At 68.3% G+C, this 27891-nt stretch overlaps 2 protein-coding genes across 8 annotated transcripts in view; both read left to right on the top strand.

The window, feature by feature from the left end:
* LOC135325311 (neurexin-2-like) overlaps positions 1 to 7553 on the top strand; it is a 57936-nt gene extending 50383 nt beyond the window's left edge. Inside the window, exons 20-22 of the mRNA XM_064503272.1 lie at positions 1242 to 1558; positions 2826 to 2904; positions 7115 to 7553. Coding sequence (XP_064359342.1) covers positions 1242 to 1558; positions 2826 to 2904; positions 7115 to 7470 — 752 coding nt within the window. The 3' untranslated portion in view covers positions 7471 to 7553. The remainder of the gene's footprint in view (positions 1 to 1241; positions 1559 to 2825; positions 2905 to 7114) is intronic.
* A 1766-nt stretch (positions 7554 to 9319) lies between these two features.
* On the top strand, positions 9320 to 27028 carry FRMD8 (FERM domain containing 8). Of its 7 annotated transcripts, none has more exons than XR_010386387.1 (10): positions 9320 to 9555; positions 10101 to 10268; positions 11274 to 11375; positions 11479 to 11537; positions 13645 to 13836; positions 14334 to 14457; positions 15236 to 15430; positions 15905 to 16052; positions 16477 to 20176; positions 20295 to 27028. XR_010386387.1 is itself a non-coding variant. In XM_064503240.1 (10 exons), exons 1-10 carry the CDS (start codon positions 9498 to 9500, stop codon positions 16623 to 16625), a joined length of 1362 nt encoding a protein of 453 aa, XP_064359310.1. In that variant the 5' UTR covers positions 9324 to 9497; the 3' UTR covers positions 16626 to 16774. The 7 variants fall into 7 exon arrangements, 3 of the variants coding, with proteins under 3 accessions (XP_064359311.1, XP_064359312.1, XP_064359310.1); XR_010386386.1 differs by having other exon boundaries at positions 20270 to 27028; XR_010386389.1 differs by having other exon boundaries at positions 16477 to 22755; positions 23047 to 23555.
* The last annotated feature ends 863 nt before the right edge of the window (positions 27029 to 27891 follow it).

Raw genomic sequence — 27891 nt, 5'->3', positions numbered from 1 at the left:
GCACACGGGGACTTTGCACGATGCACACGGGGACCTTCACGTGACGGGTGCACGCCGGGACCCTCGTGCAACGCACATGGGGACCCTCACGTGACGGGTGCACGCCGGGACCCTCGTGCAACGCACACGGGGACCTCGCCCGCCGGGTGCACACTGGGACCCTCACATGACGGGTGCACGCCGGGACCCTCGTGCCACGCACACGGGGACCCTCACGTGACGGGTGCACGCTGGGACCCTCGTGCAACGCACACGGGGACCCTCACATGACGGGTGCATGCGAGACCCCCACGCAAAGCTCACGGAGCCCCTCGCCCGCCGGGTGCACGCCGGGACCCTCGTGCCACGCACACGGGGACCTTGCACGATGCACACGGAGCCCCTCACCCGCCGGGTGCACGCCGGGACCCTCGTGCCACGCACACGGGGACCTCGCACGACGCACACAGAGACCCTCACGCGATGGGTGCACGCAAGACGCCCGTGCAAAGCACATGGGGACCCTCGTGCGACGGGTGCACGCCGGGACCCTCGTGCCACACACACGGGGACCCTCACGTGACGGGTGCACGCCAGACCCCCACGCAAAGCACACGGGGACCCTGGTGCAACACACACGGGGACCCTCACACCACGGGTGCACATTGGGACCCTCGTGCCATGCACACGGGGACCTCGCACGATGCACACGGGGACCCTCACGTGACGGGTGCATGCGAGACCCCCACGCAAAGCACAGGGAGCCCCTCGCCCGCCGGGTGCACGCCGGGACCCTCGTGCCACGCACACAGGGACCCTCACGTGACGGGTGCACGCCGGGACCCTCGTGCCACGCACACGGGGACCTTGCACGATGCACACGGAGCCCCTCACCCGCCGGGTGCACGCCAGGACCCTCGTGCAACGCACACGGGGACCTTGCACAATGCACACGGAGCCCCTCGCACGCCGGGTGCACGCCGGGACCCTGGTGCCATGCACACGGGGACTTTGCACGATGCACACGGGGACCCTCATGTGACGGGTGCACGCCGGGACCCTCGTGCCACGCGCACGGGGACCTCGCCCGCCGGGTGCACGCCGGGACCCTCGTGCAACGCACACGGGGACCTTGCATGATGCACACGGGGACCTCGCCCGCCGGGTGCACGCCGGGACCCTCGTGCCACACGCACGGGGACCTCGCCCGCCGGGAGCCCCCGTGCGAGCCCCCCCCCCCGGCGTGTGTGGTCTCCCCGCAGGGCGGCAGCTGACCATCTTCAACAGCCAGGCGGCCGTGCGGGTGGGGGGCCGCGACCGGGGCCGCCCCTTCCAGGGGCAGCTCTCGGGCCTCTACTACAACGGGCTCAAGGTGCTGGCGCTGGCGGCCGAGGGGCACCCGCGCGTGCGCCTGGAGGGCGACCTGCGCCTGGTGGGCGAGCCGCCCCCCCCCGCGCCCCCGGGGGCCACCGCCGCCCCCCCCGACATGGCCACCACCATCATGGAGACCACCACCACCATGGCCACCACCACCACGCGCCGCGGGCGCTCCCCCACCCTGCGCGACACCGTGGCCCAGGTGCGCCGCGGGGGGGTGGGGGGGGGGTGGGGGGACGGGGGGGTGGTGGGGGACGCCGGGGCCCCTGGGGGGGGGGAGAGCGGGACGCCTGGGCCCCTTGGGGCAGGGGGTGGGACGCCTGGGCTCCTGGGGGGGGAGAGCGGGACGCCTGGGCCCCTTGGGGCAAGGGACAGGACGCCTGGGCCCCTGGGGGGGGGAGAGCGGGACGCCTGGGCCCCTTGGGGGGCGGGATGCCTGGGCCCCTGGGGGGGGGCACAGATGCTGAGGTCCCTGGGGGGGGGAAACACCTGGGCCCCTTGGGGGGGGTGGAACGCCTGGGCCCCTGGGGGGGGAAATTTCTAGGACCCTTGCGGGGGGGGGGATCAGGACACCTGGGCCCCTTGTGGAGGGGGGGGACACCTGGGCCCTTGCAGGGGGGGCAGGACACCTGGGCCCCTTGGGGTGGGGGGGAGGAAGCCTGGGTCCCTTGGGGGGGGGCATGTGGGTTCCTTTGGGGGGGGGGGCCAGGACACCTAGGTCCCTTTTTGGGGGGGGGTCTGGGTCCTTTTGGGGGGGGGACAGGACGCCTGGGCTCCTTGCGGGGGGGTACAGGAGGCTGGGGACCCTCTTGGGGGGGGGGCAGATGCCTGGGTCCCTTTTTGGGGGGGCACCTGGGTCCCTTGGTGGGGGACAGGATGCCTGGGCCCCTTTGGGGGGGGGGGCAGAGAGGACGCCTGGGTCCCTTTTGGCGGGGGGAGGAATCTGGGTCCCTGGGGGGGGGGGCAGGACACCTGGGCCCCTTGGGCGGGGGGAGCCTGGACGCCTGGGCCCCTTGGGAGCATGGTGGGAGGGGCCCGGATGCCTGGGCCCCTGGAGAGGGGGAGCAGGGTTACCCGGACGCCTGGGCCCCCCAGACGCCTGGGTCCCCGGGGCGGGGCAGAGCGGGGGGGGGACCCAGCAGAGGGCCCAGGTGTCCGGGCCCAGGTGAGAGCACGGAGGGGCTGGAGCCTCGTTAGCTGCTAACGAGCCCTCGTCACCCCGAGACGGGGCCCAGCTGCGCCCGGACGCCTGGGCCCCCTTGGGAGGGGGGCAGAGGGGTGGGGGGGACATGCCCGAGGGCCCAGGTGTCCGGGCCCAGGTGAGGGCACTTAGGGGCCGGGCTGGAGCCTCGTTAGCTGCTAACGAGCCCTCGTCACCCCGAGATGGGGCCCAGGAAGGGGGGGGCTGCGGGGGGTGGGGAGCCGGGGGGCCCCGGCGTCCGGGCTGAGGTGCTGCCCCCCCCCCCCAGAACACGGACGATCTCTTGGTGGCGTCGGCCGAGTGCCCCAGCGACGACGAGGACCTGGAGGAGTGCGAGCCCGGCACAGGTGGGTGCTCGTGCGCGGGGGCGGCGGGCGCTGGGCGAGCGTGCCTCGCACGCCTTGCACGCCCCGCACGCCTCGCACGCCCCCCACGCCTCGCACGCCCCGTGGGCGGGGGGGGCCACGCACTGTGGTGCCATCTTGCCCCCCGTGCAACATGGCCGCCCCGTGCGACATGGCCGCCCCGCGCAATATGGCCGCCCCGTGCAACATGGCCGCCCCGTGCAACATGGCTGCCCCGTGCAATATGGCTGCCCTGTGCGACATGGTGGCCCTGCACGACATGGCCGCCCCCTGCAACATGGCCGCCCCGTGCAACATGGCCGCCCCGTGCAATATGGCTGCCCTGTGCGACATGGCCGCCCCCTGCAACATGGTGGCCCTGCACAACATGGCCGCCCCGTGCGACATGGCCGCCCCGTGCGACATGGCCGCCCTGTGCAATATGGCTGCCCCGTGCGACACGGCAGCCCGGGCACGCCGGCCGTCTCGCACGCGCACCTGACGCACACGCAGGTTTTTGGGGGGGGCACCAGCCCCCGCCCCCCGCCCCCGGCCCTGCCCACGGATGGGGGGGGCCGCCCCCGCCGCAGGGGCCCAGGCGTCCGGGCAGGGGCGCCTCGGTCCCGTGTCCCCCCCCCCCCCCCGTGCGAGGCGAAACCCTCGTGCGAAGCTGTCGCACGCTCGCCCCCGTGCGAGGGCCCGCCCGGACGCCTGGGCCCCCCCGGAGCCCGGATGCCTGGGCCCCCCTGCGCAGCGGAGGCCCAGGCGGGGCGAGCGGCCGGGACGGACGGACAGGGACGGCGGCCAGACGGACGGACGGACACGGACGGAGCCGCGCGCGGACGGACGGACGGACGGACGGAGGGACCGGTGCAGGGATGGGCGCGGGGGGGAGGGACAAACGGACGGATGGATGGACGAACGGAAGTGGGACGGGCGCAGGGACAGACGGACGCACAGATGGACGGATGGATGCAGGGACAGACGGACGCACGGACGCGTGCAGGGCTGCAGGGACAGACGGACGCGCGGATGGACAGATGGATGCAGGGGTGGACAGACGCATGGATGGACAGGTGGCCGGCCAGCTGGCTGCACCCGTGGCTGCAGGGACGGATGGATAGATGGATTGATGGAGGGAGGGATGGAGGGATGGATGGTTGGATCGATGGTTGGATCAATGGAGGCATAGATGGAGGAATGGCTGGTTGGAGCGATGGAGGGACGGATGGAGGGATGGATGGTTGGATGGGTGGAGGAACGGATGGATGGATGGTTTGATGGATGATTGGATTGATGGAGCAATGGATGGTTGGATGTAGGGATGGATGGAGGAATGGCTGGCTGGACTGATGGAGGAATCGATGGAGCGATAGATGATTGGATCAACGGAGGAATGGATGGAGGAGTGAACAGATGGCAGGAAAGATGGATGGATGGATGGACAGATGGAAGGACAGATGGATGGAGAGATGGACGGCTGGAGGGATGGATGGATGGAGACACAGATGGACGTGCAGCTGGGCACACGGAGGGACGGGCAGTGACCCGGACAGACTGCCGTGGGCAGGGTTGGGTGCTGGACGCACGCGTGGTTGCCTGGACAGACGGACGCACGCGTGGTTGCCCGGACAGACGGATGGACGCACCTGTGTGTGCCGGGTCGCGCAGGCGGTTGCGTGCGCAGGTGTGAGCCGGGTCGCGCAGGCGGTTGTGCAGCTGCGCACGGCCGCACAGGCGGACGGTTGCTCGCGTGGTTGCGCGCAGAAGGGATGGATGTGTGGACGGACGGACGGACGGGTGGACGGCGGCGTGCAGGCTTGGGGCTGGCAGCACGCACGTTGCACGGGTGTGCGGAGCTGTACAGGTGCACGGTGGCAAGGACGGCTGCACGGGCGGGTGGCTGTGTGCACAGCTGTGCGCAGGGATGCACAGACAGGCGTTTGCATGGGCGGATGGTTGCACGGACAGGCGGTTGCACAGGCGGATGGTTGCACAGGCGGATGGTTGCACAGACGGTTGCACGGACACACGGCTGGTGGATGGTTGCGCTGGTGGATGGCGAGGTGGTTGCATGGCGGGTTGCACGCACGGGCGCATGGATGCAGAGATGGATGCAGAGATGGATGCAGAGATGGATGCAGAGATGGATGCAGGGATGGATGGATGTAGGAACGGTTGCATGGATGGTTGCAGCGATGGACGGATGGTTACACAGATGAATGGCTGGATGGTTGCATGGGTGGTTGCACGGATGGATGCATGGGTGGTTACAGGGATGTATAGGTGGTTGCAGGGATAGCTGCACAGATGGATGCATGGATGATTGCAGGGGTGGATGCATTGATGGTTGCACAGATGGTTGCACGGATGGATGGATGGTTGCAGGGACGCTTGCACAGATGGATGCATGGATGGTTACACGGATGGATGGTTGCACAGATGGATGGATAGATGGTTGCAGGGACAGTTGTGCGGATGGATGGATGATTGCATGGATGGATGAATGGATGGTTGCAGGAACGGATGGATGGATGGTTGCAGGGACGGTTGCAGAGATGGCTGCGTGCAGGCTTGCACGGACGCATGGCTGCAAGGAAGACTGCAGGGACGGTTGCACGCAGGGCGGCATGGACGGACAGCTGCGTGCAGGGTTGCACGCACAGATGGTTGCATGGACAGACGGTTGCCCAGCTGGTTGCCTGGATGGACGGTTGCCCAGTTGGCTGCCCAGATGGATGGTTGGATGGATGGTTGCCCGGATGGTTGCCCGGATGGTTGCCTGGACAGATGGTTGCCCGGATGGTTGCCTGGGCAGATGGTTGGATGAATCGTTGCCCAGATGGTTGCCCAGTTGGTTGCCTGGATGGACGGTTGCCCAGTTGGTTGCCCAGTTGGTTGCCCGGGCGGATGGTTGGATGGATGGTTGGATGGATGGATGGTTGCCTGGACGGATGGTTGCCCAGATGGTTGCCTGGATGGACGGTTGCCCAGTTGGTTGCCCAGTTGGTTGCCTGGATAGTTGCCTGGATGGACGGTTGCCCAGTTGGATGCCCGGATGGTTGCCTGGACAGATGGTTGCCCGGATGGTTGCCTGGGCAGATGGTTGGATGAATCGTTGCCCAGATGGCTGCCCAGTTGGTTGCCTGGATGGACGGTTGCCCACTTGGTTGCCCAGTTGGTTGCCCGGGCGGATGGTTGGATGGATGGTTGGATGGATGGTTGCCCAGCTGGTTGCCTGGACGGATGGTTGCCCGGATGGTTGCCTGGACGGACGGCCGCATGCGGCCCGCACAGACAGACGGTGCCGGACAGACGCCCGGACACAGACACTCGGCGGCGGCGGCTGGAGCAGCGCCGGGGGGGGCCGCCCAGCCCAGCCCATCCTGGCCCGGCCCGGCCTGGCCGCGGCCTTTCCCGCTCCCTCCTCCTCCTCCTCCCCGTCCGGGCCGGGAACCTTCTTACCGAGTCTCTCTCTTTTTTTCTTTTTTTTTTGTTTTGTTCCGTTTCTCTTCTTTTTGTTATATATTCTTTATGCTTTTTTGTTTCTTATTCTTCCTTCCTGCAATTTCTTTCCCTCCACGCTAAAATCACCCGGCCCCATTCCTCGATGTAAGTTGACGGCAGCGCCGCGGTTTGCTCTTAAAAAAAAAAAAGCGATAACGGTTAAAAGCGGCTCGCCGCCCTCGGCGGGGTTTCGGGGCGGGGGGCGGGGAGGGGGCCGGGGGGGGCCGGGGGGGCGGGGGGCGGGGGGCGTCCCCCGCAGCGGGGGGGGCCCGGCGGCGGCCCGGGCGCTGACGCCGCGTCCGTGTGTCTGTCTCTTCCCCCCCCCCCCCTTCCGCAGGCGGCGAGCTGGTGCTGCCGGCGTCGCCGGCGGCCCCCCCCCGCCCCCCCCCGGCCTGCGGCCCCGACTGCGAGGAGCCCCCGGCCGCCTCGGGCTTCGCCTCGGGCGAAGCGGCCGACTCCAGCCTGCCGCCGGCCGACGACGAGGACTTCGCCGCCGCCGCCGCCGCCGCGTCCCCGTCCCCGCCGCCGGCCCCCACCCGCCACCCCCCGGCCGCCGCTGCCGCCGCCTCGTCCCCCCCCAGCGTCACCCTGCCCGGGGGGCCGGTGCCGGCGGGCGAGCGGCACCCGCGGGAGGGCGGCCCAGGGCGGCCGCCGCCGCCCCCGCCGCCGTCGCGGCCCTCGGTGACGCCGCCGCGTGTCCCCACAGCGGAGCCGGGGGGGGGCCGCCCCCCGCCGCCCCCGCCGCCGCCGCCGGGCGCCGTGGAGGTGGTGCGCGAGGCCGGCAGCACCACGGGCATGGTGGTGGGCATCGTGGCCGCCGCCGCCCTCTGCATCCTCATCCTCCTCTACGCCATGTACAAGTACCGCAACAGGGACGAAGGCTCCTACGGCGCCGAGGCGGCCGCCGCCGCCGCCGCCGCCGCCCGGGCAGGGGGGTCCCGCGGGGCCGCCGCCGCCGCCGCCGCCGCCGCCGCGGGGGGGGCCGGCAAGGAGAAGCCGCCCGGCCCCGCCAAGGCGCCTGCCAAGGGGAAGAAAAACAAGGACAAGGAGTATTACGTGTGAGCGCCCCGGAGCCAGCGACGCGGGGTGTCGTGTCCCCCCCCCGACGGAGAAGGAGCGACGCGGGGCCCCCTCCCCGGACCGACGACGTGGGGGTCCCCCCCCCGTCCCCGAGACCACGACCGACGCGGGGCGTCCCCGTCCCCCCCTCCCGGACCGACAACGTGGGGTCCCCCCCTCCCCGAAACGACACACAGCGGCGCGGCGTCTCCTCCTCGCAAAATGGCGCCCGACGGCACGGTGTCCCCTCCGCAAAATGGCGCCCGGCGCGGGGGTCCCCCTCTGCGAAATGGCAGCCGACGGCGCGGAGGGTCCCCCCCCATCCCCGAGACGAAGACCGACGTGGGGTGTCCCCCCCCCCCCGAAAGGACGAGCGACGCGGGGCCCTCGCAAAATGGCGCCCGGCGACACGGGTTCTCCTCCACAAAATGGCGCCCGGCCACGCAGAGGGGCCCCCCACAAAATGGCGCCTGGTGTGGGGGTCCCTGGCCACAAAATGGAGACCGACGTGGAGGCCCCCCCCCACCCCCGGACCGATGATGTGGAGGGTCCCCCCGAAACGACGAGCGACGCGGGGCCTTCGCAAAATGGCGCCCAGCGACGCGGGGCCTCCTCCACAAAATGGCGCCCGAGGCGGGGGCCCCTCTTCACAAAATGGCGCCCGACAACGTGGGGTTCCCCCCCCGCAAAATGGCGCCCGACGACGTGGGGTCCTGCCACAAAATGGCGCCCGTTTGGGGTTCCCCTCCGCAAAATGGCCCCTGCTGTGGGGTTCCTCGCCGCAAAATGGCGCCCAGCGACGCGGGGTGCCCCCAACCCAGACCCACGACGTGGAGGGTCCCCCCCCCCCAAGACGAAGACCGATGCGGGGCGCCCCCCCGAACGACGACGCACCGATGGGGGTGTCGCCCTCACAAAATGGCGCCCGACGACGCGGGGTCCCCCCACAAAATGGCGACCGATGTGGGGTGTCGCCCCCCCATCCCGAGATCGACGACGCGGGGTCCCGGCTTCACAAAATGGCGCCCGGGGTGGGGGCCCCTCTTCACAAAATGGCGCCCAAAGTGGGGTCCCCCATCCCAAAACAGCGCCCCACGGCGCGGGGCCCCCCCCTTCCCCGAACTGCCATCGTGGGGTCCCCCCAAAGTGGGGTGCCCCCCCGAACTGCCACCGTGCCCCCCCCGGGCTGGGCTATGGAGACCCCCCAAAATGGGGCGCAGGGACCCCCGAAATGGGGCACAACCGGTCCCATCTGGGGGATCGGGACCCCCAGGCCGCACGGGGGGAGGCGCCATTTCTACTCCTTTATTCCCTTTTCCCTCTTTTTTTTACTGCCCCCCCCCCGTTCTCCTCGTTCCGTTTTTTTTTTCTCCTTTTTAATTTAAAACCATAAAGCTGGAAGCGAGGGTCCGCCCCGCCCCCCCCGGGGACCCCCCCCACCCCCCCGCCGTGTCGCGCCCCGGGACTCCTGGGCCCCCCCCTCCCTCCTCGGACTCCGGGACCCCCCGTCCATGGCGCGTGCGCGCTCCGGGGCCCCCCCGGGGACTCCGGGGCCCCCCCGGGCCCCCCCCGTCCATCGCGCACAGAGGAAACACGACTCTAACTTCGTAGCGCGCCTCCGCCTCTTCCTGCGCCGACCGGGGGGGGGGTCGGGGGGGCCCAGGGGTCGGGGGGGGGGCTGGGTGCTGGGGGGGGAGGGCCAGGCGTCCGGGGGGCCCAGGAGTCCGGGGGGGGGGGGGCAGGCGCCCATTCCGCCCCTCCGCCAGGGGGCAGCAGCGCCGTAGGCGCGTTCCCGCCTCCATCACGTGATTCTGGGGGCGGGGCGATGTGACGCCTCGCCCTCTTGGGGCGTGGCCTCTGGGGAGGGCGTGGTCGAGCGGGGCTCCGCCCCTTCGCGGCGCTTCCGGCGCGGCGGCCGGCGGCGGCGGCGAGCGGAGCCCGCGCGCGCGCGCGCGCCTTGACCCCGCCCCGCCCCCGGCGCGACCCCGCCGTGACCCCGGCGCGACCCTGGCGTGACCCCGGCCCCGCGCATGGAGGGGGAGGGGCCGCCCGCGCCCCCCGGCGGAGCCCGGCGCGGGAGCGGGGCCGGTGAGCGGCCGGGACGCCGGGGCCCATGGGGGGGGGGGGGGGCGGGATGGGACGGGACACCTGGGCCCCCAGGAGGGGCAGGGGCCCCCGGACACCTGGGCCCTTGGAGGGGGGGGGCCGGGACGCCTGGGCCCCTAGAGGGGAGGACGAGACCGGACGGGACGGGACGCCTGGGCCCATGGAGGGGGGAAGGGGCACCCGGACGCCTGGGCCCCTGGTGGGGGGGTGGGACGGGACACCTGGGCCCCCGGGGGGGGTGGGACGGGACGGGACACCTGGGCCCATGGGGGTGGCTAGGAAGCCTGGGCCCCCTGGGAAAAGAGGGGGCACCCGGACACCTGGGCCCATAGGGGGAGAGAGGTCGCCCGGACGCCTGGGCCCCCGGGGGGGGGGTGGCCAGGACGCCCGGGTCCCCCAGTGGAGGAGGGGGACCGGCTCCCGGGACGCCTGGGCCCCTGCTGGGCAGAGCGGGGTGCTGGGCGGGGCTCGGACGCCTGGGCCCCCCCCGACCCCCCGCTCCCGGACGCCGGGGCCCCCCCGCGCAGGGCCGGACGTGCTGGTGTTCCTGGCGGACGGGGCGGCGGTGCCGCTGGCGCTGGAGCACCCGCCCGGGGCGACGGCCGCCGAGCTGCTGCGGCTGCTGCGCGACGCCCTGCGCCTGCCCGAGGCCAACGCCGACGCCCTGGCGCTCTGGCTCGTCTCGCCCCTCCTCGGTGAGCGGGGCCCCGGCGTCCGGGGGGGGCCAGGAGTCCGGGGGGGCCCAGGCACCCGGCTGCCCGCGGCCCCGGCCTCTGGGCAACCGTCCTGCGCCGCTTCGTCGGGCCCGGACGCCTGGGCCCTTGGCGGGGGTTTGGGAACGGGCCCCGGACGCCTGGGCCCTTGTCAGGGGTTGGGGTCAGGCCCGGACGCCTGGGCCCTTGGCGGGGGTTTGGGAACGGGCCCCGGACGCCTGGGCCCTTGTCAGGGGTTGGGGGTTGGGCACGGAGGCCTGGGCCCTTGGCGGGGGTTTGGGAACGGGCCCCGGACGCCTGGGCCCTTGTCAGGGGTTGGGGGTTGGGCACGGACGCCTGGGCCCTTGGCGGGGGTTTGGGAACGGGCCCCGGACGCCTGGGCCCTTGTCAGGGGTTGGGGGTTGGGCACGGACGCCTGGGCCCTTGGCGGGGGTTTGGGAACGGGCCCGGATGCCTGGGCCCTTGGCAGGGGTTGGGGGTTGGGCAAGGACGCCTGGGCCCTTGGCGGGGGTTTGGGAACGGGCCCGGACGCCTGGGCCCTTGGCGGGGGTTGAGCGTCCATCCTGGACGCCTGGGCCCTTCATGGGGGTTTGGGGTCAGGCCCGGATGCCTGGGCCCTTGGCGGGGGTTGGGGGTTGGGCACGGACGCCTGGGCCCTTGGCGGGGGTTTGGGAACGGGCCCCGGACGCCTGGGCCCTTGGCAGGGGTTGGGGGTTGGGCAAGGACGCCTGGGCCCTTGGCGGGGTTTGGGGTCAGGCCCGGACGCCTGGGCCCTTGGCGGGGGTTGAGGGTCCATCCTGGACGCCTGGGCCCTTCATGGGGGTTTGGGGTCAGGCCCGGACGCCTGGGCCCTTGGCGGGGGTTGAGGGTCCATCCTGGACGCCTGGGCCCTTCATGGGGGTTTGGGGTCAGGCCCGGACGCCTGGGCCCTTGGCAGGGGTTGGGGTCGGGCCCGGATGCCTGGGCCCCCGCTGACCCCCCCCCCAGAGGTGCAGCTCAAGCCCAAGCACCAGCCCTTCCGCCTCTGCCGCCAGTGGCCGGAGCTGCTGCTGCGCTTCAGCGACGCTTCCGACAGCGCCGTCGCCCAGGGTGAGCCGGACGCCGGGGCCCCTGCAGGGGGGTGGGGGGGACGCCTGGGCCCCCGGACGCCTGGGCCCCCGCCTGACGCCATGTCCCCCCCCCCGCCCCGCAGATGAGCCGTGTCTGCAGCTGCGCAGGAACGTTTTCTTCTCCAAGAAGAAGGAGCTGCAGGTGAGAAGGGCCCGGACGCCTGGGCCCCCTGCTCCCGGACGCCTGGGCCCTGCGGGAGCTGGGTGGGGGGAGCTTGGGGGGGGTTCCCCAGACGCCTGGGCCCTGCGGGGGCTGGGTGGGGGGAGCAGGGAGGTTGTCCCAGACGCCTGGGCCCTGTGGGAACTGGGTGGAGGCAGCAGCGGAGCTGCCCGGATGCCTGGGCCCTGTGGGGGCTGGGTGGGGGGAGCTTTGGGGGGGTCCCCCGGACGCCTGGGCCCTGCGGGGGCTGGGTGGGGGGAGCTGGGGGGTCCCCCGGATGCCTGGGCCCTGCGGGAGCTGGGTGGGGGGAACTGGGGGGTTCCCTCGGACGCCTGGGCCCTGTAGGGGCTGGGTGGGGGGAGCTGGGGGGGTCCCCCGGACGCCTGGGCCCTGTGGGGGCCGGGTGGGGGGAGCTTGGGGGGTTCCCCTGGACGGCTGGGCCCTGTGGGGGCTGGGTGGGGGGAGCTGGGGGCTTCGTCCCGGACGCCTGGGCCCTGCGGGGGCTGGGTGGGGGGAGCTTGGGGGGGTCCCCCGGACGCCTGGGCCCTGCAGGGGCTGGGTGGGGGGAGCTGGGGGCTTCGTCCCGGATGCCTGGGCCCTGCGGGGGCTGGGTGGGGGGAACTGGGGGGGGTCCCCCGGATGCCTGGGCCCTGCGGGGGCTGGGTGGGGGGAGCTGGGGGCTTCGTCCCGGATGCCTGGGCCCTGCGGGGGCTGGGTGGGGGGAACTGGGGGGGGTCCCCCAGATGCCTGGGCCCTGCGGGGGCTGGGTGGAGGCAGCAGGGGAGCTGCCCCGGACGCCTGGGCCCCGGGCGGTGCCGGACGCCTGGGCCCGCGCGCAGCTGGAGGACGAGGAGCTGCTGCGGCTGCTGTACGAGGAGGCGCGCGGGAACCTGCTGGGCGGCCGCTACCCCTGCGACCCCGAGGACCGCGAGGAGCTGGGCGCCCTCGTCTGCCGCCTGCGCCTGGGCCCCTTCGACGAGCGCCGCCACACCGCCGCCGCCCTGCGGTGAGGGCCCCGGCGTCCGGGCAACCCCCCCCATCCCGGCACCCCCCGCCCCCGGGGGCCCCGGCGTCCGAGCCGCGGGCCGGAGCCTCCCCCGCCCCCCAAACAAAGCGCTGTTGTTCCCCGCGGCTTCCCATCCCCCGGCCTGGCAGAGGACCCAGGCGTCCGGGTGCCCCCGCTGGGGCCCAGGCGTCCGGGCGGGTTGTTTCGTGCCAGGACGCTGCGTGTTTGGGAGGGGCCCAGGCGTCCGGGTGCCCCCCAGTCGCCCCATGTCCCTGTGGGACCCAGGCGTTCGGGTGCTCCCCTCTCCTCCGTCCCCACGGGGCCCAGGAGTCCGGGTGCTCCCCCCACATCCCCCACAGTGTTTATGTGCCCCCACATCCCCCAGGGGCCCAGGCGTCCGGGTGCCCCCACATCCCCCAGGGGCCCAGGCATCCGGGTGCCCCCCTCCCCTCCTCGTAGGGCCCAGGCATCCGGGTGCCCCCACATCCCCCAGGGGCCCAGGCGTCCGGGAGCCCCCCTCCCCTCCTTGTGGGGCCCAGGCGTCCGGGAGCCCCCCTCCCCTCCTTGTGGGGCCCAGGTGTCCGGGTGCCCCCACCCCTTTCCCGTCCTTGCAGCGTCCGGGTGCCCCCACATCCCCCAGGGGCCCAGGCGTCCGGGAGCCGCCTTCCCCTCCCTGTGGGGCCCAGGCGTCCGGGTGCCCCCCTCCCCTCCTCGTAGGGCCCAGGCGTCCGGGTGCCCCCACATTCCCCCCAGGGGCCCAGGCATCCGGGAGTCCCCCTCCCCTCCTTGTGGGGCCCAGGTGTCCGGGTGCCCCCACATTCCCCCCAGGGGCCCAGGTGTCCGGGTGCCCCCCTCCCCTCCGTGTGGGGCCCAGGTGTCCGGGTGCCCCCTTCCCCTCCGTGTGGGGCCCAGGCGTCCGGGTGCCCCCCTCCCCTCCTTGTGGGGCCCAGGTGTCCGGGTGCCCCCACATTCCCCCCAGGGGCCCCGGTGTCCGGGTGCCCCCCACCCCCGCGGGGCCCCGGCGTCCGGGCGCAGGGCTGAGGCGGCATCGCCCCCCCCCCCCCCCCCCCCCCCCCCCCGCAGGCAGCTGCTGGGCCGGGAGGTGCCGGGGCCGCGGGGCGCCCGGGGGCTGCTGGGGGCCCTGCGCCGGGGGGGCCGCGGGGCGCCGGAGCTGGGGCTGCTGCGAGCCTTCCGCGCCGCCCCCGGCCCCGCCGCCGCCCCCCCCGCCCTCTACCGCGCCTTCCTGCGCCGCTGCCACCAGCTGCCCTACTACGGGTGAGCGGGGGGGGCCCAGGTGTCCGGGGAGGGGGGCCCAGGCGTCCGGGGAGCCGTGCCAAGGAGAGGGAGCGGGTGTCGGGGGGACCCTGGCATTAGGGGAGGGAGAACTCTTCGTATCGGGGGGGCCCAGGCGTCCGGGAGGGGCCCAGGTATCTGGGGAGGGGCCCAGGTGTCTGGGGGGGGCCCAAGGTGTGTAGGGGGGACCCGGGCATCCAAGAAGGGCCCAGGTGTCTGGGGGGGGGGGGCGGGTATTAGAGGAGGGGCCCAGGTGTCCGGGGGGGGGGCCCAAGGTGTCTAGGGGGGACCCGGGCATCCAAGAAGGGCCCAGGTGTCGGGGGGGGGGTATTAGGGGAGGGGCCCAGGTGTCCGGGGGGGGGCCCAAGGTGTCCAGGAGGGACCCAGGCATCTGGGGGGGCCCAGGCGTCGGGGGAGGGGGCAGTGGGAGGGGGAGGGGGCAGCAGGAGGGGGGACCCAGGCGTCCGGGCCCCCCCCAGGTGCGCCTTCTTCCCGGGGGCCATCGACCGCCCGCCCGGGGGGCTGCTGAGCCGGGGGGGCCGCCGGGCCGTGAGCGTCGCCGTGGGGCTGGAGGGCGTCAGCATCATCGACCCCCGCGAGCAGGTGGGGCCGGGCCGGGGGGCACGAGGGGGTGCTGGGGGGCGCCGGGGGGCCATTGGGGGGCACTTGGGGGGCTGTGGGGCTGTTGAGGGGGCACAGGCAGCAGTCGGGCAATGCCATGGGGCAGCTGGGGACACTGTGGGGCAGCTGGGGGGCACTGGGGGATGCTGTGGGGCCGCTGGGGGGCAGTTGGGGGGCACAAGGGGGTGCTGGGGGGCACAAAGGGGCACCATGGGGCTGCTGGGGGGCAGTTGGGGGGCACAAGGGCGCAATTGGGGGGCAGTTGGGGGGCACAAGTGGCAGTTGGGTGATGCCATGGGGCACTGGGGGCACTGGAGGGAAGTTGGGGGGCCCTGGGGATGCCGTGGGGCTGCTGGGGGGCAGTTGGGGGGCAAAAGCAACAGTTGGGGGGCGCTGGGGGATGTCTTGGGGCAGTTGGGGGGCAGTGGGGGACCCCATGGGGCAGCTGGGGGGCCCTGGGGATGCTGTGGGGCTACTGGGGGGCAGTTGGGGGGCAAAAGCAACAGTTGGGGGGCGCTGGGGGATGACGTGGGACAGTTGGGGGGCAGTGGGGGACCCCATGGGGCAGCTGGGGGGCACCGTGGGGCAGCTGGGGGGCACTGGGGGATGCCATGGGGCCTCTTAGGGGCACCATGGGGCAGTTTGGGGGCCGTGGGGGTATCTGTGGGGCAGCTGGGGGCTGCCGTGGGGCTGCCGTGGGGCAGCGGGCAATGCCGTGGGGCGGCGGGCGATGCTGTGGGTCTGACCCCCGGCGCCGCAGCACGTGCTGCTGACGCTGGCCTTCCCCGAGCTGTGCTGGGAGCTGGTGGGCGCCGTGGGGCCGGGCGACGCCGTGGGGCCGGCGGACGCCGTGGGGCAGGAGGAGGCCGTGGGGCCGCCCCAGCTGTGGCTCGAGTTCGACGGCGACCACGAGGGCTCCCCCGTCAACCGGCTGCTGCGCGTCCTCTCCCCCCAGGTGAGGGGGGGCCGCCGTGGGGCTGGGGGCTGCCGTGGGGCTGGGGGCTGCTGTGGGGCTGGGACCCCCCCTCTGGGGCCCAGCCGTGGGGCTGGAACCTTCCCCAGGGAGCCGCCGTGGGGTGGGGGGTGCTCTGGGGCTGGGACCCCCCCGGGGACCTGCTATGGGTCTGGGAGCTGCCATGGGGCTGGACCCCCCCCCCCGGGGCTGCTGTGGGGCTGGGGGCTGCCGTGGGGCTGGGACCACCCCCCCAGGGACCCGCCGTGGGGCTGGGACCCCCCCAGGGACCCGCCGTGGGGCTGGGAGCTGCCGTGGGGCTGGAACCCCCCCCCCAGGGACCTGCCGTGGGGCAGAAACCCCCGGGACTCACCCCTGGGTGCCCGTGGGGCGGTTTGGGGCAGTTTGAGGGTATTTTGGGGCAGTTTGGGGTGTTTTGGGGTGCCGTCACCCCCCCTTTACCCCCCCCCCCTGCAGGCGGAGCTCATGAGCGCCCTCATCGAGTGCTGCATCGCGCTGGGGGGGGGCGACGGCCCCGGCCCCCCCCGGGCCCCGCTGCGGCGCCAGGACAGCGTCACCCGCCCCCGGCTCCAGCGGCTCAACACCATCGACTACGTCGACGACGGTGCGCGCGGGGCCCAGGCGTCCGGGCGGGGGGGGGGTTGCTGGGGGCCCAGGCGTCCGGGGGGGGGTCTCAGGCAACCCAGGCATCCGGGGAGGGGGGGGCCCAGGTGTCCGGGAAGTGGGGGCCCAGGAGTCGGGGGGGATCCCAGGGGCCCAGGTGTCCGAGAAGGGAGGGCCCAGGTATCCGGGGGGGGGCCCAGGGGACCCAGGCGTCCGGGCTGGGGGGGTCCAGGAGTCCGGGGGGGGTCTCAGGGGATGCAGGTGTCTGGGGGGGGGACAGCTTCCAGGGGACCCAGGCGTCCGGGTTGGGTGGGGGGGTTGGAACAGGGCCCCCAGCGTCCGGGAGGTGGGGCCCAGGCGTCTGGGGGGGGGGCAGGGATTGGGGGGCCCAGGCGTCCGGGTGACCCCCCCCTTCCCCCCCCCAGGGCAGGAGCTGCGGCGGGTGAAGCCCCCCCGGCGCACGGCCTCCTTCTTCGGGCGCCAGTTCTCGCACGGGGGGGCCACGCACGGGGGGGCCGCGCACGGGGGCACCTACACGCCCGTGCCGGGGGGGGCCGCGCTGGAGCAGGGCTGAGCCCCCCCCCCCCGGGGCCCAGGCGTCCGGGCCCCCCCCGCACACACGTGCTTTGGACCGGCCCCGCTAATAAACGGGGACGCGGCTGCGGCGCCCTGCTCACGGCTCCCGTGTGGCTGCGTCACGGCTGCGTCACGCCTGTGTCGTGACCGTGCTCATGTTCATGGCTCCGTCACGCCTGTGCCGTGATCCCGCCCCGGTCATGGCTCTGTCATGGTTCTGTCACGGCTCTGTCCTGATCCCGCCCCCGTTCATGGCTCCGTCACGCCTGTGCCGTGACCCTGCCCGTGTTCACGGCTCAGTCACGGCTCCGTCACGCCTGTGTCGTGATCCTGCCTGTGTTCATGGCTCCGTCACGGCTCTGTCATGCCTGTGCCGTGACTTTGCCCATGTTCACGGCTCTGTCACGCCTGTGCTGTGATCCTGCCTGTGTTTGTGGCTCCGTCATGGCTCTGTCACGCCTGTGTCGTGATCCTGCCTGTGTTCATGGCTCCGTCACGGCTCTGTCATGCCTGTGCCGTGACTTTGCCCATGTTCACGGCTCTGTCACGCCTGTGCTGTGATCCTGCCTGTGTTTGTGGCTCCGTCATGGCTCTGTCACGCCTGTGCCGTGACCCTGCCCGTGTTCATGGCTCCGTCACACCTCTGTCACGCCTGTGCCGTGACCCCGCCTGTGTTCATGGCTCTGTCATGGCTCTATCACACTTGTGTTGTGACCCTGCCCGTGTTCACGGCTCCGTCACGGCTCCGTCACGCCTGTGTCGTGATCCTGCCTGTGTTCGTGGCTCTGTCACGGCTCTGTCATGCGTGTGCCATGACCTTGCCCATGTTCACAGCTCCGTCACGCCTGTGCCGTGACCCTGCCCGTGTTCACGGCTCCGTCACGCCTGTGCTGTGATCGTGCCCGTGTTCACAGCTCTGTCATGATCCTGTGCCCAATCCTGGACCCGTCCGTGTCCCAGCCCGTCCCCGTCACGCCCCATCCGTGTCATGGCCCCATTACAGCTGTGTCACACCCCGTCCGTGTCCCAGCCCGTCCCCGTCACGCCCCATCCGTGTCATGGTCTCGTCACGGCTGTGTCACGCCCCATCTATGTCCCCCCCCCGTCCCTGTCACCGCTCTGTCCATGTCCCTGTCACACTGCCATCCGTGTCGTGGTCCTGTCACGCCTCCGTCACGCCCCATCCGTGTCCCGGCCCGGCCCCGTCTGCTCCAGGCCGGGGCTCGGGGCTAACGAGGGGCTCGTTAGCACTCGGGGGCTCGTTAGGCAGCGGGAGCCCAGCAGCCGGGGGGGGGGAGGGGTGGGGGGGTGGCGGTGCCGCTGCCAAATGGCTGCCCCACGTGATGGCGGCCATCTTAGGGCCGGCTAACGAAAGCGGCTCGTTAGCGGCCGCCAGCCCCGGGGAGGGGGAGACCTGAAGCACGCAGGTCCGTGCGCGAGGGGCCACGCGTGATCCGTGGGTCACGGGGAGATGTGTGGGGCATGAGGGGCCGTGTACGAGGGTCCACGTGTGATCCATGGGCCACAGATCCGTGTGCGAGGCGTGTGGGTCCATGTACGAGGCTCCACGTGTGATCTGTGGGTCACGGGTCCGTGTGCGAGGGCCCGTGTACGATCCGTGAGTCACAGATCCGTGTGCGAGGCGTGTGGGTCCACATACAAGGGTCCATGTGTGATCTGTGGGTCACGGGTCCACGTACAAGGGCCCGTGTACGATCCGTGGGTCACGGACGTGGTTTGCTGGGCGGCCGCGGGGACACGGGGACGCACAGCATCGACCCGGCGGCCGCCCAGCAACCCGGGGCCGTTTTGGGGGGGTTTTGCCGCATTTGCCGCCCCCCCCAGCGCCGCAGCGCTGCAGATTCCCGAGGTTGGTGGTTTTTAAGGAGGGAAAGGGAGTTAGTGAAAGTCGCGTGTTTAGTAAATGCTTTTAGGAGAAGCTGTAAATATCATCGGTGCCGACCAGCAACCCGTAAACAGGGCCCCGAAACCCAGCACACGGGGCACAAACCGGGGGAAAACAGCAAATATTTTGGAAAAGGCTTTTTGTTCCATTTCCCCCAAAGGAAAACAGCCCGGAATCACTGTTTGTTCCCCGTTTCCACTGCGCTGTCCGGGGGGGGGGGGGGTGGTCCCCCTTGCCGGGCCCCTTTGGGGTGAAAATTTGTGGAAAAACAGTGCTTTTTCCCTCACAACCAGAGTGAGATTTTTGTGGTGGCTGGGACAAAAACCACGGCCCACCTCAGGGGGGGGGGCACACACTCTCACCGCTGCTTTCTGAGGTAAAAAGCAGGGGAAACGGGCTTTTTCCGGCCGCTACGGGGGGATGTTGTGGTATTTGGGGGCAAACACCACAGCCCGCCTTTGGGGGGGGGGGGGCACACTCTCAGCGCTGCTTTCTGAGGTAAAAAGCAGGGAAAAAGGGGTTTTCTGCCACTTTCCCGCTGGGCCGGGGGAAGGGGGGGGTGCACAACGGCCGCCAGCCGAACCCGGAGGGGAATTTGCCCTTTTCTGGCCACTTTGGGGCACGGCAGAGCCGCCCCCCCCCCCCCCCCCCCCAATCGCCACTGCGGCAAGCCGCCCCCCGGCGGGGAGGGGGGGGACTGCGCATGCGCAGTACCGCACTGCGCCACCCGCAGCCGCGGCGGGGGCGGCGGCTGCGGCCGGTTGGAGCCGGTTAGAACCGGCCGCGGAGCCGCCTCACGCGGCGGATCCCTCCGCGCCGCCGTCACCGCCCCCAAAATCGCTAATTTGGGGCCTTTACGGAGGTGGAAAGGGGGAGGGGATGAAGGCAGAAAGTGGAGTGTTGGGGGGGGAGGAGGTTCTGTGCCACCTTTTATTTAAGCGGTGCTTTGGTTTGCCTGGGTTAAAGGCAGCTGGGGGGGGTCTCGGAGGTGTAATCACCCCCCCTTTGCAGTGATTCTGCTGTGAAAAATCATTAAAAACGCTCTTTTGGGAGGGGAGGCCACGTTAGGAGGAACTGGCGCATTAATGAAGCAAATTGGGTTGGTAAACGGGAGGTTTCCCCCCAGGATCAACTCCGAAACGGTCTCTGTGAGGGGCGAACCCCCATTTTGGGGGCCAAAGATGGGAATTATGGGCAAAAAGGAGCCAAAATGCCACCATCACCACCTTGGCGATGATTTTTTTTAAGCGTTGCCTGTAATTCTGTGTTAAGTAACGTGTTTTCAGTCGGTAACCAACAACCAAACATGGATAAACAGCCCTGAAGGGGATGTTGGACACAAAGGGCGAAAATTTCCACCCGGAGCAAGACGGAAACAGCCTCATTCGGGCTGGTTCTGAGCTTTTAAAAGCTTCCCAGGAAAAACTGAGCATTTCCACCCAATTCCCCCCCCCCCCCTTTTCTTTCCCTTGAGATAGGAAAGCAAAAAAAGCCTTTGCTGGAAATTTCCATCATGCAGGAAGCAGCTGCATGTTTCCCCTTTCCAGATTGACCATTCGGGTGTAAAATGCCCCAAAAGCACCGAATTGCCGGAGAAACGGCAGCCAGCAAACGCGGCCCCTCGCTGCGTTGCACCCCATAAAGTAAGTCTGAAGCCTGCTCGTTTGTGGGCTGTGTTCGAGAAGGGTTTTCACGGGTAAAAAATATCAGAAAAATGTGCAAATCATTGCTTACAGCAAAGCCGTCGCAATAATCTCGCAGATTAACTACAAAATCCTTTTCAATACCGACATGAAGATCCCGGCCTGACTTTGAAGCGGTTAAAAAAACATAGATTTGCCGGTCTAAATCACAAAATACTGCAGCACCACCTTGTCCCGCGGGAAACGCCCTGGAAAAACAGGCAGAGGCCGTCGGTCCCGGTCGGATGAAGCGCGTCACGCTGCAAACACGCTCGCGGCAGCCGTGTTCAAGCGCTCGGCACGGCGGGGACGCTGCCGCTGCCCGGCCGAGCGGCGTGAATCACGCGTCCCCCGCGGGTTCGGGGCGTCTGGGGATCCTGCTGCCGACAGGGATTTTTTAAAAATTTGGTTAAATTCGGCACAACCTTGAGTGCTTCCTGACGTCGGACATTTGGGTGCCCTTCGGGGGGGGATCATCATAAAAATGAGCTTTGCTCGTGCTTTGCCAGGAGACGCAGGGCACAGGGGGGTGTTTTCGGGGGGATTTTCCTCCAGAAAGGCCCCATGCGAGGCGTGGAGACGCGGCCCGGCCCGCGGGCTCTGACCTCACCCGAAGATCTGTGTCCGTGCGGATTCAGGGAGCCGGATTCAGGAGGAAAACATCCCCCCCCACCCCCCCCCGTACCAGCACCATGACGCAGCAAAAACAGGGCAAATCAGCTAAAAAAACACCCAAAAACACATTAAAAAAGGCTCCTGCTGCCTCGCCCCAAGCAGGGGTTATATTTTGGGGGGGGGGGGGGTCGCAGTTCAACCCTCTCCCCCAGCAAAAAATCACAAGCCGGTGGCGACTTTTGCTGTTTTTCCGCCGCGGCGTGCGTGCCGCCGAGCGCCTTTTCCTCCCCGTTTTGCAGAGGCCGGGGGCGGAGGGATGGGGGGGTGGGGAGCGAGCGGCAAGGCGTGATTTAGAAAATCACATTTTTTTGTTTTTTTTTGGCATTCCGGGGATTATTTTGCCCGGGGGGGGCGGGCTCGGCGGCGCGGAAGGAGCCGGTGCAGCGGCCCAGGAACCGTTATAAGGGCGGCGGCGGGGCGGGCGGCCCAGAGCCGCAGGGAGCGCGAGGGAGGCAGCGCAGGGGCTCGCAGGGCCGGGGCAGCAGCCAGAGACGCCCTAAAATACAGATTCTATTGAGATTCTACTGAAATCTTAAAAAAAAAATTAGACCTAACTAGGGTTCGCTCTTAAAAAAAAAAAGAAAGCGATTAATTAGCGGAGGAAAACAGAAGATTTTTAAACCGAAGATTAAAAAGAGCATGCGAGGCAGCTGGAAGAGGCGAGCGGCAGGGAGCGAGGAGCGGGACGCGCTAGGTGCGGGGGGGGCGAGCCGAGGTTTGGGGACAGGATCACAGGAAACGGGGCTTTTCACAAGCCTGCGGAAGGCGGTTTTTTAACCCTTGGAAGAGAGGAAGCCGAAACAAAAAGAGAAAAGATAGCGGTTGAGATAAAATGCTAAATCTTACCGGAAAGAAAGATAGAAGATGATGTGAAAGAAAGGAAGATTAATAGAAAAGAGAAAATAAATTTTGAAGAAAAGAAAACCCAAGCGTATAAGGGAAGAGGTATTTAGAAGCGAACAAGACAAGCTTAGAATCGAAGATAAATTCTGTAAAAGAGGATCAAGGGGGAACAACCAGGATGTTGAAGAGCGATTTTGGCCCCAGGCTCGGCTTCACGCCGGGTCGGGACGCGGCGGCGCAGAACCAGCCCGGTTTGGGGGGTTGGTGGCAGCGGAGGGGCCGCTTGGCGCAGGGGAGCGAGGCGAGGAGAAGCGGAGGCCGTGATTAGGAAAAGGCGAGTTGGGGTTGGTGGAGGGAACCGCTGAGGAGCCTCACGGGAGGTGGGAAAGCCGAAGGAAGGGAAGGTTTTTCTTGGCGAGAGGCTGCTTAGAAGAGAGAAGGATTTTACTGCTAGAAGGCAGAAGGCAACTTAGAAGAGGATCGAAGAAGAGAGAAGGGGAGGTCAGAGGCTTAAAGAGGAAGATTAAAATATATATATGTACAGCTGTGCTTCTATAGGCATCAGGGCACCTGCACCCGGTTGCAAAGCTTGTAGAAAAGGCAGGAGGAAAAGCTGTATATAAAAAAAAAAAGGACTTTGTGAAAAAGTTGCTGAGGCTTGCGAAGCCTTTGATTATCTCTAATTACCGCTAATGGCGTATTGGACGCGAGCGGAAGTTTCTCAAGCTCTTAAACGAGCTCGATGTGCCGGACTGAGCAAAAAAGGAGCAAAAGGAAAAGAGCTGTATTTTGAGCGAAGGCATAGCAAAAAATATACATATATGTCTATACATATATAAAAAACCGTAGCTGGGAAAGGACTTTCTTTGCCTGAGGAGGCGGCAGGCGGACGCAGAGGCAGAGGCAGGATCGCGAGGAGCCGGTGGATATTGGTGAGGCGAAAACGTAGAAAAGCCAGTGGAAATTGGTGAAGCTAGCTGCGAAAATTTGGAAAGAGCCAGTGGAAATTGGTGAAGCTAGAAGTGAAATTTTAAAAGAGCTGGTGGAAATTGGTGAAGCTAGAGGCAAAAATTTAAAAGAGCCAGTGGAAATTGGTGAAGATAGAGGCAAAAATGTTAAACCCATTGGAAATTGGTGAAGCTAGAGGCGAAAACGTAGAAAAGCCAGTGGAAATTGGTGAAGCTAGAAGCGAAAATAGAGAAGAGCCAGTGGAAATTGGTGAAGATAGAGGCAAAAATTCAGAAAGAGCCAGTGGAAATTGGTGAAGATAGAGGTGAAAATTTAAAACCCAGTGGAAATTGGTGAAGCTAGAGGTGAAAATTTGGAAAGAGCCGGTGGAAATTGGTGAAGATAGAGGCAAAATTTTGGAAAGAGCCGGTGGAAATTGGTGAAGATAGAGGCGAAAATGTAAAACCCCGTGGGAATTGGTGAAGCTAGAGGCGGCAATTCAGACGAGCCGGTGGAAATTGGTGAAGATAGAGGCGGAAATTCGGAATGGGCCGGTGGCAGGGGCGAAGCTGGAGGCCGGCGAGGCGGGAGCCCCGGGCGCGGAGCACGGCGACGGCGGCGGGGAGAGCGGCGGGGGCCGCGCCGGCAGCTGCGGTAACCCCCCCCCGTCCCCCCTCGCCGGGCTCCTTCCACCCTCGCGCGGGCCGGGGGGGCGCGGGGGGGGCCGGCCGGGCGGGTGTTTCTCTTTTCAGGCCTCCCTTGCTCACGGCATCAGGCCCAGAAGCCGCCCCCCGGCCCCCCCCGGGCTCGCGACCGCCACGGGGGCAGGAAGCCTCATAATTAAAAAAAAAAAAAGCCAAAAAACCCCCCAAAACCAAAAAAGGCATCGCCGCGCTCGCTCCAGCCGTAAATACCGTAGGTACCGCCACCCGCTCCGCAGAGTAAGTGAGAACCTGTGCTGTTTTGTTCTGTTTTCCCCCTCCCGACCCCCCACCCCGTTTTGGGACCAAAAAAAGGAAAAAAAAAAATGTCGTTTTGTTCTGTATTGCGGGAGGGGGTTGGGGGGGGCAAAACATGTCCAGTCTTCTTCCCCCCTCAGGTGTGTGGCTAGAAAAGCCTAGAACCAGCCGGCGAGAGGTGACAGTAGGACAAAAAGTGACAAAGGAAAAAAAATGGTGATAAAAGTAATAATAATGAGGAAAAGCGAGCTGGGGTGCGAGGAGAGCGAAAGCCGCCGCGCGCCGCTTTTCTTAATTCGGCCTCATTTGGGACGTAAGCCCTTTCCGACCCCGGCGCCGGTGCTGTGCTCGTTTGAAGGTGCCTCGTTCCGGGGAGGCGGCGGGGGGGACAAGCAACGGTGTCTTGTTGTGTTGGGGGGGGAGGCGTAAAAATTGGCTTTTCCAGGCTTTCTGCAGACGCTCGAGCCCCTGCTGGGGGGGGGGAAAAGGAGAAAAAGCCCAAATCCCGCACGGCCCCGGGTGCTCGCGGCATGCGCTCGCCGGCGGGGGGGCGGCAGCAAGTGCAGCGGAGGGAGGGGGTTGTTTTGGGGGGGGGGGGGCGTAACATTGTGTATTTTCAGGTTTTTCTCAGCAAACTGCAAAAAAAAAAAAGGCAAAAAGTAATCGTAAGTTTAGGAATGAGAGAGGAAAAAATATATATATAATCAAAACCGTCAGCGTCGACTGTGGCAAGTAACGCGCGGCCTCGAAGGCGCTGGGGGGGGAGGCCGCGCACCTCCGCAGGGCCCCGGGCAGGGCGCGACGGCGCCGGGGAAACGGGGCAAAACGGGGGGAAACGGGGCATGAGCGGCCGGCGGCGCGGCGGAAAGCAGCGCGCGGCTCTTTGGGGCGTTTCCCGAGGGTTTTGGCTAACGGAGATGTTGGGTCGCGGAGGGGGAGCAGGCGGCTGCTTTCGGGGCGCTGCCGTCTCGTGCGCGCGGCGGCGGGGGGGGAAGAACCGCATGGGAGAGGCCGAAGGGGCGGGAGAGGCTCCGTCTCGCAGCTCTTAACACCCCCGCGGGGGGAAAAACCCCATATTCTACCCCAAACCCCCCCAAGCTGTGCGTGCGCGCGGGGAGCGCGGCCGATGGCGGGCGCCGGCCGGGAGGCTTCGCGCCGGGAAGCGCCGCTCGAGAGGCCCGGCTTGGCTCAGGGGCGCGGGAGGAGCTCCGGGCGCAGGTCGGGAGCGAGAACGCGCCAAAAAAGGGGAAAAAATGCGTGTATATCTATAAAAACCCGCTCTCTGTTGATGCTGCTTCTGCCAGAAGGGGTGCGGATGTTGCTCGCTGGATCGGAGGATGAGGCGCGAGCTGCTGCAGCCGGCAGTAATGTGGGATCGGCCGCAGTGAGGAGGAGGAGGAGGAGGAGGAGGTGGCTTTGGCGCGTGTCCCCGCTGCCCTCAGACAGGTTTCTCAGCTTGAGGAGGAGTTTTGCTGCATTTCGTCCAGGAGCCACCAAAAAATAAACCCCAAAAACAAAAAAAACGCCAAAAAAAGAGCGAGGAACCCCCAAGCTAAGGCACTGCTGGCAGCTAAGTCCCTCGGTGCTCGCGCACGCTCGGGCCGCTGTGGGTGTCCGTTCCCCCCCCCCCCCCGCACCCCCCTTTTTGGTGGAAAACGCGGGTTTTGTTTGATTTAGGAGCATAAAGGAGCCGTAGGGGTCGGGGGCGGCCGCGTTCCCCTCGGTTTTCCGGCATTTTCCCTCACCGAGCGCCCGAGACGGGCAGCAGCGAGCGGAAGAAACCCCAAAACGTCCCCAATTCAGGCAGGCCCCCCCCCCCCCCCCCCCCGCGCAGGCACCCCCAGCCCCCGGCCCCCTTCGTTAGCGGCGCTGCTAATCACCGGGCGGGCGCGCGGGGGGGCTCACCGCTTCTTCCAGCTTCTCTTCCTACAGACGTCCCCCGCCCCGGCCGAGGCGGCAGCGGCCGCGGGCCAGTAACAGGGCCGCAGGCCTGGAGCTAGTGCTTGGGAAGTTAAACAGGAAAGCAAAAAAGGAAAAAAAGGAGGAAAAAAAAAAAAAAAAAAAGGAAAAAAAATGAGAAAAAAGGAAAAAAAGGAAAAACAAGGAAAAAAAGGCAAAAAGAAAGGCAAAAAAAGGCAGAATGAGGCCCACAGAGAGCCCGGCGGCCCAGCAGGAGAGCAGTGTGAGGAGCCGCGTTAGGTAACGGTGCTTCCCGCGGCGCGGGCAGGGGCTGGCGCGCCGGAGCTTAAATTTCCTCAGCGACGAGCCAGATTGAGGTAAAAAACGCCGAAAAAAGGCAAATCCCAAACGGGCAGGTTCAGGGGACCAGCCCCCGCGGCGAGGGGCCGCTCACGGCGTGTCCCGGGGTCCCGCTTTCCTTGGCAGCCGCTTCGAGTGCGGGCGCCGGCCCGGCCGGCCGAGCCCTGCTTTGGGCCGTAAACCCCGTTTCCGGGCGGTTTCGGGGCGGGGGGCGGCGGGGGCAACCCTGGTGTCCAGATTACTTTGCAGAGGGCGGCGGGAGCCGCAGCTAAGGGGGTCGCGACACCCGGCGGACCCAGCCCAGGTGAACACGCTTCTCTCTGTTACGTACCCCAAACCTGGGGAGACACGACCCAAATGAGGAGTTCACGGAAAAAAAGAGACAAAAAAGGGGTTTCTGGGCCCCAGCGGGGAGCGGTGACTGCATCCCGGCCCCGCAGCGCCGCCACCGCCGCGCCCCGCGGTCCCCAAAACCGGCCTTTTCCCCCCAAAAAACCCACCGCAGGCGGTGGTGGTTCTTGGCCCCGGTGTGGGCAGGGGGGAGCCCCCGCTTTGGGGGAGCCCCCGCTTTTGGGGGCGGCGGGGGCGGCCGCAGGTTTTCTTTTCCTGAGAGAACGAAGCTCTCGTTGTCTCAGGTTTTGCTTTTCTCCTGCGGCGAAGGGACCAAAAAAGCAAAAGGCGCCGGTGGCGGCACTCCCGCCGCGCCGGGACGGGGTTCGACTCCCCGCGGCGCCCGCGCTGTCCCTGCCGCTGCGTCGCGACGGGCCCCATGTCGCGACAGGCATCGTGTCGTGACGGGCCCCACATCGCGACGGGCTCTGCAACAGGCCTGTCTTGGCCTGTGGCCCCATGTCACAGCACGATAGCCGCGTTTCAGGGTGGCCCTGTGTCACGATGGGCCGCCTGTCACAACGGGCTCCATGTCATGATGGGCTCTGGGTCCCAACGAGCTCTGTGTCGTGATGGGCTCCATGTCACGATGAGCTCCATGTCATGACAGGCGCCATGTCCTGACGAGCTCCATGTCACGATGGGCTCCGTGTCCTGACGAGCTCCATGTCACGATGGGCTCTGGGTCCCGACGAGCTCCATGTCACGACAGCCCCGCAATAAACATGCTGTGACTCGACCTGCCTGGTGTCCTCTCTCTCTCTCTCTGTCTCTCTTTCTTGCCCCCCCCAGCCCCACTCGTTAGCAGCCCCCGCTAACGAGCCCCCTGCTCCCCCCCCCCGTGACGAGGGGCAGTGGCCCCAAACCTGCCTGTCTGGCCCCAAAATGGCGCCACAAACTGCCCCAGCGCCCCGAGGCCAGCGGCGCCCTGACACGCATGGGGGAGGGGCGGAGTGGGATGGGGGGGGACGGGGGCCCCGACACGCGTGGGGGGGCGGGGCAGGATGAGGAGGCCCTGACACGCGTGGGGGGGGGGGGAACGTGTGCCCTGCTGCGTGTCCCATGACGGAGCCGGACGTGGCCCTGACACGTGACAGTGTGACGTGACCCCAAGACGTGAGGGAACGTGACGTGTTCCCTGACACGTGACAGTGTGACGTGACCCCAAGACGTGAGGGAACGTGACGTGTTCCCTGACACGTGACAGCGTGACGCGTTCCCTGACACGTGACAGCGCGACGTGGCCTCGCCACGCGACGGAGCCGGCCGCTCCCCGGCCCCCTGGCGGCACCTGACGGGGCTCCGGCGGGACCGGTCACCCCTGTCCCCTCCCCCGGGTCCCCTGTCCCGGGTCCCCCCGTGTCCCCCGGAGCTGGCGTGGCCCCGCATCGTGGCCCTGTCCCCCCCCCCCCCGTGCCCCCCCCCGGCCCTGCCGCGCTCCTCACACGCGGCCCCGGCGCCGCCCCCCGGCCCCTCCCCCCGCCTTTCTCGCCCCCTCCCGCCTTCCCCCCGGCCCCTCCCGCCGCTCCCCCCCCACGTCCCTCCCCCGGCCCCTCCCCCTTCCCGGCCCCTCCCCCGGCCCCTCCCTCTGGTCCGTCCCCT

Source organism: Dromaius novaehollandiae, chromosome 35, assembly GCF_036370855.1.
Source record: "Dromaius novaehollandiae isolate bDroNov1 chromosome 35, bDroNov1.hap1, whole genome shotgun sequence".
NCBI classification, from domain to species: Eukaryota; Metazoa; Chordata; class Aves; order Casuariiformes; family Dromaiidae; genus Dromaius; species Dromaius novaehollandiae.
This window is presented reverse-complemented; position numbering and strand designations above follow the sequence as displayed.